The sequence below is a fragment of the Benincasa hispida genome, chromosome 2 (genome assembly GCF_009727055.1).
Source record: "Benincasa hispida cultivar B227 chromosome 2, ASM972705v1, whole genome shotgun sequence".
NCBI classification, from domain to species: Eukaryota; Viridiplantae; Streptophyta; class Magnoliopsida; order Cucurbitales; family Cucurbitaceae; genus Benincasa; species Benincasa hispida.
Genome location: NC_052350.1, coordinates 49187524 through 49196163, shown reverse-complemented (window position 1 = coordinate 49196163; position 8640 = coordinate 49187524). Strand labels below are relative to the sequence as shown.

General features: G+C 34.6%; 1 protein-coding gene across 1 annotated transcript; it reads left to right on the top strand.

Annotated features, from left to right (window-relative positions):
- The first annotated feature begins 2116 nt into the window (after window positions 1-2116).
- Window positions 2117-3251, top strand: LOC120072132 (probable glucan endo-1,3-beta-glucosidase BG5). The gene is made up of 2 exons (XM_039024545.1): window positions 2117-2583; window positions 2696-3251. Exons 1-2 carry the CDS (start codon window positions 2117-2119, stop codon window positions 3249-3251), a joined length of 1023 nt encoding a protein of 340 aa, XP_038880473.1.
- The last annotated feature ends 5389 nt before the right edge of the window (window positions 3252-8640 follow it).

Genomic DNA, 8640 nt, shown 5'->3' with positions numbered 1-8640 from the left:
AAACTTTTTGTTTATTAATAGAAATAGTGAGGAAGTAGGAAGTGCAAGTTGATCCACTTCTGGCTCATGTGACTTTTCACTTTTGGACCATTTGCTTTGTAATTTTGAAATTTATTAACAAAATATAATCTTAAATATTGTTTTTTTTCTATTATTATTCTCAAAATGGAAACCCATACATGTGTAATTATTTACTACATGTAAAAATGGATTGTTTTTTATTATGTAAATAATTAGAAGCTATTTTTTAGATGAAATTAATTGTTAAAATGGTTTTTTCTAATAAAATTGAGGGTAGGGAAACGAACCACGAACCTCGTGGTTATCAACACATTCGAATGTCATGGCGGTCAAAATGACATTAATCTTCCTAATTTACAAAATTCAACCTCTTTACAATTAAGCATTTCACATTGTGTTTTTTCTATTATTATATTACTTATTCAATTTTGAAAACATTTACTTCAATGATTAATGGTATATTTTAGAAAGAGTAATACCTTTTGCACTCATGTTCATACATCTCTTCAATCACAAAAGTAGAAATTTTGGACCAATCACAAGTTGCCACGTCATTGACTAAATTAATGACGAAATTTCAAATCATTAAATTTGGGTACAACTAGGAGTTGACATTTGTCCTAAATTGAAGTTCAAGACAAATTTCGATGACCCTACGTGGTTTTATCACGACCATTGAATTAGATAAGATTAATTTGGCCCAATCTGATATTATTATTTGGGTCAAAGTCCAACTAAGCCCAAAAATAGGTTGAATTTGACCCAAATATCAAATCAGGCCTAAATCTGATTAATTGGGCCCAAAGGTCAGGCCACTAGCCCATGTCCAACTAATTTGGCCCAAAGGCCAAACCCATGGATCAACTAAACCCAAGCCCACCCATGGAGGGGTCAGCATTTTCTACCTTCAGAGAGCACAGAGAGAATTCATCAACCAGCAGAAGACTCCAAAAATTCCTGAAGCTGCATTCTATAGAAAACCTCCTAGAAGACAGAAGACCCTGAAGCTGCACTCCTAGAAGACAGAAGACCCTTGAAACACAAAGACTCTTCAAAGACTTCTACTTCAAGAACCTCCAAGACTTCTACTTCAAGAACAACGTTTGGTGCTTTTCTTCTTCAAGTCAAGCACATTCACCCAACTGAGAGAGAATCAGAGGATGAAGTATTAGAGATCGAACCACATCGCATCAAAGAAACTTCAACATCAACACCAACTCAAGTTCAACTCCACAAAACAAGTTTCTCTGGGAACCTCGTGTAAACAGTGACAACATGTGATTAGACACTTGAGTGGACCGCCCAAAAATAAGTGTGACCATTCATGTAGAGCAACATTGTTTTATGAATAAATATGTATTTTCGTAATTAACCAACTTGAAAAGGAGACGTGACTATTCGAATGGCCATGAATAGTCTATAAATATGACTCTTCTCCGAATTGCTTTTAAGAATTTTTTTCATTAGCATTTTTCTCCTATTGAAACTTTCTCGCTTTTTATAAAGTAATTGAAATTCTGTTTATTTCCACCAAGAATAGTTCGTTGCATCTTATGAACGAGGTGTTGCTTCCATAAGACAGGTAATCTGTTTTATCCTAAGAGATAATTACTCATGAACTATATACTTAGCTTATTATATAGAACGACATATTTAAATCAAAATAATACTTTTTAAACTTATATTTTAACAATTGTCAAAATGAGCATAACTCAATTGACACAATATTTATACTATCAATCTCGAAGTTAATGGTTTGATTTTCCACCGATATATTAAAAAAAAAAAAATACTTATATTTTAACCATTGAAATGAGTGGTCTTCAAAGGTCCACACAAGTTAGAGGTTCTTAAGAGAGCCCAGAGAGAAATATGGAGAGATTGACTTTTCTTTTTGCCCAATGTAGGATCATTAATTAACTTGAAATCCCCTTTAAATCAAACATCCAAAAACCCCATCTTGTGTTGTTTCTTTGGAAATGTTCTTCAAACAAACAAAATAGAGAGATCAACCATTCCCCTCAATCTCTAATAATTAACTCTATTCTTGTGATCACACACTTGGAATTTTTATCTCAATTCCCATAAAAAATAAATGGCCAAACTTGCCCAAATTATCTTCTTAATGGCTTCCATAATAATGGCCGCTACCATCGTCAGAGCATACAATGTTCTTCTCGGCGTCTGCTTAGGCCTCAGCGGCGACAACCTACCTCCACCGTGGAAGATGGTGCAACTCTGTAAAAAATATAGCATTCGTCGGATCCGATTGGATGAACCAAACATCGATGTTTTGAATGCATTTCGCGGTGCGGAAATTGACCTCTCTTTCGGCATACCAAATGACATGTTAACGGATATGGCCACAAATAAAGCTCTTGTAGAAGAGTGGTTCAATACCTACATTAAACCCTTCGTTAATGAGTTCAAAATTAATTACGTCATTGTTGGCGACAAGGCCATCCCAGGCCTTGACATTTGCATATTGCCAGTCATGATGTCCTTTCAAGATCTCCTCAATGCAAACTATATTGGACAAGTGAAGCTCACTACGTTGGTCGGGTATGATTAAACCACGATTAAACTCAAAAACCTAAGTCGATGGATATTAAAGATGAAATGAAATACAAAGATCAAAACAAAGTTAAATTAATTTCATTGTTATGGTTGACAGGTACAACGCAGCATTAGCCTATAAAGACCCTCCATCGAGCGGGGCATTCCATCCAACTATAAGCGAGAACATGAGAGGCATCCTCAAATTCTTATCAGAAGAAGGGTCACCTTTGATGGTTAGTGTATTCCCATATCGAAAATATATGTTTGATGGGGGTATAAGTTTGAATTACGCGATATTTAACGAGACAGAGCCAGTAGTTCGTGATGGAGAATTGAACTATTACAACTTGTTCGATGCAATGGTGGAAGCAGTTTATGCAGCTATCGACAAAGAAGCGGTCGGAGATGTGACTGTTGTAGTTGGAGAAACTGGGTGGCCGACTTGTGGAAGCGATGATGATGCAACGCCGGCGATTGCGGAGGAGTACAACAAGAAATTTGTGAGTCATATTTGCTCTGGCAAGGGGACACCAAGGAAGCCAAATGTTTTTCTTGAAGGTTTCATACAAAGTATATTCAATGAAGATGAGAAGCCTCAAGGGGACTCACAATGCTATGGGATGTTTGATATCAACATGAACCCTATTTATTCATTATCTTTAGTGCAATGACATAAAATGGACATGCTAGGAAAAAAAAAACAAATTAGCCCAAAATCATACACTATAAAATCATAATTCTTTGATTGAAAATAATGATCATCCTTTAGTCCCAAAATTAGCAAGGTGTGAAATTTCAATTTTTGAACCCTTAATTTTGACTAGTTTTTGAAATTTTCAATTTTTGTTTAATTTCTATTAAATTCAATTGTAATTTTGCCTTTTTTTTTTTTTTTTTTTTTTTGAAGTTTCATCAAATTTGATGGTTCATTAAATACTCATAAAACATTCTTTTTAATAATTCTTCAAAGAAAGCCTATCAAAAGGATTCTTCAATATCGCCACGTGCTCAAGACAATGTAGAACAGCCAACCATCCCCAAAAAGGATTAATTTTAAGAGAAAATTAAAAAAAAAAAAAAAACTAAAACCAATCTTTTTTTAAAATGTGATCGGATACCACCCCATAACATCCACTTAGAAAGCAGTGGCCAAGTTTAAATCTTGAAAATATCCTTAAATTTAATTTTTTTTAAAAAATAATATCTTATTTTACTTACCATTTCCCCAATATTTGGAGTAATGATCCCATAAAAAAAGTGTAACACCCCAAATTTTCATTAAATTGTCTTGAACTATTTGGATGTTCTTTTGTTAAATTGAAGCTAAAACTGAATTTGGGAGGTAAGATAAGTAATTTAAATGATATTTTTAGAGATTGGGAATTTTGAAATTTATTTGATAGAAATTAGATAATTAAATTTGGAGTTTAAAATTTAAGTAACTTGCTAAATTAATTCTAATTTAATTATTTTAAAATAATTAGAGATACATTTGTGTGTGTGTGTGCACGCGTGTACGCATGTTTGTATGTGCGTGCATGTGTTCACGTGTGCGTGTGTATGTGCATGCATGCGTACGTATGCGTGTGCGGGCATGCGCACATGTGCATGTGTGTGTGTGCACCACCAAGTAAAAAGAGAAAAAATGGGGAAAGAAAAATTAAATTCTCCTTCTCTTTCCCTTAGTACACACACGCAACCAACCCCCCTCGCCCCTCCCCTGTAACACCCGAACCTCACAAGATTCCTTGGGTGGAGAAAGAAAACTCAGAGATAAAGCCTTGGTAGGAAAGAGTTTAACCAAGTACCTAAACTATGACTTGGAGGAAGAAAAAATTCTAAGTGTTGGAGGCATAGTGTTTTGGAGTAAAAATTTGGCTAAGTGTTCAAACGATGCTTTGAAGCTAGAGTTGGCCTAGAAATGAAGGATAACAAATTAGTTAAGTTTTGGAGACAAGGTAAAACGCCTAGTCCAAGGAAGAGAAAGGAGTTTTGGACTATGTACTAAGTACATTAGAAGTAAGGGCTTAACTTGGGATGAATTACCCTAGAGTTGGAAACATAAGTGGAATTGTGGAAGCTTTGGACACATGTTTGAACAAAAGCATGCTCATTTGGATGCATGCTAGGACAATAAGAGCCATCTTGGGATGTCTAGGGCTAGATAAATGATAGGGGAAGAAATGGCTAGTAGTGAATAGCCATGCGTGGAACTATGCACCATCAAGAGAGGAGATTAAGGTTGATAGGGTATTCAAGGGAGGGAATTTGGCTAAGTGTTACATCATTAAGACAAGATGGAAGCATGAGACTATTGGGGTTGGTGCCCTAAATCTCGTGGGTCCTGCAGTTTGTAATTGTAATGTACCAACGGTTTATTTATTTAATAATTTTATTTGACATTTAGTAGCACTAACCCATAAAACCAATAAACTAACATCCAAAGTTATCTTCTGTAGCTTAAACATATATGCAGAGATATACATGTGGATCATATTTAAGTGATAACCTAAATGGTCTGTAGTAGATGGATAAGGCTGGGTACCTTATCCTGGTAATACTACAAATATGACCCGCTTTGTAAATATTACAATTGTTGTAAAGTGCTACAAATGATTTGATCCTGATCATTCAGTAGAGACATGCAAGCGGGGGTGTTCTATACAAAAGGGTTTCTATAAGACCGGACCACGAAATTACTAGTTTCATTATATAACACCATTAATAATAGAGACTTACATTTCACCAGGATGACCGTAGGTGACATGACTTGAATCCTGAGTGAGTTGTGAACTCCTGCCTATGAAAGCGATCATTTGAATTGTATGAGTGGGAGTGGCTAGATCGTCGACTCAATAAGCCTACCATTTGGGGGATTCGTCTGATTGGAGAACTAGGAACACAACTACACAAAACGAAATTCACTCCTTCCTTAATGTCGTGGTAAGTAGATCAATTGTTCCCTTAAGGGCTGATTCATGTGGTGTCACGCCCTCTCTTTTCCTGAGAGGGGTTTGATCATAGTTGGACTATGACTTACTGTTCATTAGAGGGATCAGTGGTACTTAAGGAGTTAGATGTAACTACAAGAGCAAAACGATAATTTTGGCCCAGTGTACTTATGAGCAATTTATGAAGGGTCATCGCACTGTTGACTGGTTATATCCAATAAACACATAAATATATCTGTAGTGCGAAGAAAACAATTATCGGTATTTAATGGAGTGACCGGAAGTTAATGGATGTTGAATAACTTAATTAAATGAGTTTAATTAATTATTCAAGTACCATTGAGGGTTCAATCTATAGGTCCATAAGGTCCCCTTTATAGCTCAACAAGGATTAATAAGAATCAATTTTTGATTAATTTGAATTGTTCAAATTAATTGAGGGAATTAATTATATGTGATTATTAGTATTTAACTTAATTATATATGATATAATTAATATAATATATTTGATATGTTATAATATAAAGTAGGGGTGTTCATGGGTTGGGTTGAAAGACTTTTTAGTCCCAACCCAATTGTTTGGATTGTAAATTTCGTCAATCCAAATAACTCTTATTAAAAAATGAACCCAACCTAACCATGAAATATTTGGGTTGGGTTGGTTCAAGCTAATCGGGTCATTTGTTTAAAATTTTGTTCTAAAAAGAAGCACAAAGTAAATATGTAAAAATTTTATTTAATTATTTTCATATATTGAATTTGATGGAAAAATAGGCATGCGCAGCAGAAATGATGATCAATTTTACTCTAATTGCACATTAAACATACAACCCTAAATTAATTAATTAGGGTTTTTTTTTTTTGAAATATTACCTTTGAAGCTCCCGAAACTCTTCTATCTCTGCTCGAACACGAACCGAACAACCACTAGAGCTGACCTAATTTAGAAAACAAATTTTAGCAAAATGTAAAAAGTCTTTTATCCATATTGACAGCCCAAATTTATAGAAAAACATCATGTAAAATTACATGAAACAAATCCATAGAAAACCAACACCTCAAAATCCACTATCTAAGTGGGTTTGATGTCTCCACTATAAGCCAACACCTAGCCCACTATCTTGTTAGTGGAATTATCCAACAAAAGTTTGGATTTTCCCACTAACTTTAGTCAAGGGGCAAAATAGTCATTTTGTCAAAGTCAAATTTTGACAAAAAAGTCAACATTTTGACTTTTTATGATTTTTTTCCGTGTTGATTAATTTTGACCTTCCGAGCATGAATCTGCATTCATTTTCTCGAAATTCAAATCACATTTGAATATAAGGTCAGTCAAAGTTTGACTTTTCAAAGTCAAAAGTCAACTATTTGACTTTTTACATATTTGACCATTTCCATTATTTCCGAGCTTTTGAATATGAACGCATTCATATTCTTGGTATTTAAATCACATTTAAATATTAAAGTTGTATTTCTAAACTGAAAAATCGACCACTATATCACATATACTTGTTGGTTTATCTCTCTTCACCTAATTCGAACAATTCGAATTATTCTATCATACTATTCTAAGTTTATTCCATATGAGCTAGTAGAGGAACCTAATGAACCTATAGATCATGGGCTCCAACGATTCGAGATTAGTTGGTTAAACTCTTTAGATGGAGCTAATCAACATTCGTTAACTCACGGGTCATTCCACTACAGTCTCGTAGTTGTACTCCCCTCACTATAGATATATTTGTGTCCATATGATATAACCATGATTAGTAAGTTAATCTTTCACAGATTGTTCGTAATCTCGACTGGGTCATAAAAATCGTTTTATCCCCGAGACTACATCTTATTCCTTAAGTTCCACTGATCCTCTAATGAACAATTGGTTTAAGGTCCAACCTATAAACCGAACCCCTTTTGGGCCAAGGAGAGGGTAGGGCCCCTTGTTCAAGACTTGGATTCAGTACTAAAGGGAACAACCTATCTACTATGCCTATAATCGATAGGAGTGAATTTCGTCTTGCACCTTATGTTCCCAGCTATCCACCTGATCTTACCCCTGAAATGGGAGGCTTATTGGGCCAGTGATAATGAGCTAACCTCACCTATGCAGATCTAAGGATAATTCTGAATGAACAGGAGTCCATAGTTAGCTCAGAATTAAGATTAAGTTACCTAGGTCATCAATTAACGAAATTATCAGTTTTATACATTAAACAACATTTAAAACGTAAAAAGTTACTATTTCATGGTTCAGTCTTATGTAAACTCTTTATATAGGATGCCCCCATTTTCATGTCTCCACATGAACGGTTTAGGATCACATTGTTTGTACTAACTACAAAATGGGCCGTATCCATAGTGTCCCCAAAATAAGGTGCCTAACCTTATTCATATACTATAGACCATTTTGGCTATATATTTGAACTTGATCCACATTTATGTCACTACATAAAGTTCAAACTTAAACTTAATAGCCTTTGATCCTTAGTTTATTGGATTCATGAATATAGAATTTAAATTTACTAAAGATTTTTAATAACAACTTTATTGAAACAATAATTATAATATTACAAACTACCGATTTATTTAGGACATAAAATCCAACAAACTCCACTAAGACTAAAACTCCTAAGTAGGTATCAAACGATGTTGAAATTTAACTGTGATGAAATTAATATTACATAATGAGTACTTAAGAATATGAATACAATAAACTAGGGCATTCACGCCCAACATAATCTCCCACTTGTCTTAGTTTAGAAACACCGTAGACCTAAACTCTGTAGGTGACCCTAAAAAACTTTAGCCATGAGGGTTTTTATAAAAGGATCAGCAATGTTTTGCTTAGAAGATATCTTGGTCACTACAACGTCACCACGGTGTATGATTTCCCGGATAAGGTAGTACTTGCGTTCGATGTGCTTTCCCCATTTATGGCTTCGAGATTCTTTTGAATTTGCAACTGCATCGCTGTTGTCACAATACAAGGTGATGGGTAGATGCATATTGGAATAACTTCTAAATCTTTTAAGAATTTCCTCAGCCATACTACTTTTTTTGCTGCTTCGTAAGCAGCTACGTATTCAGCTTCCATTGTGAAGTCAGCTAT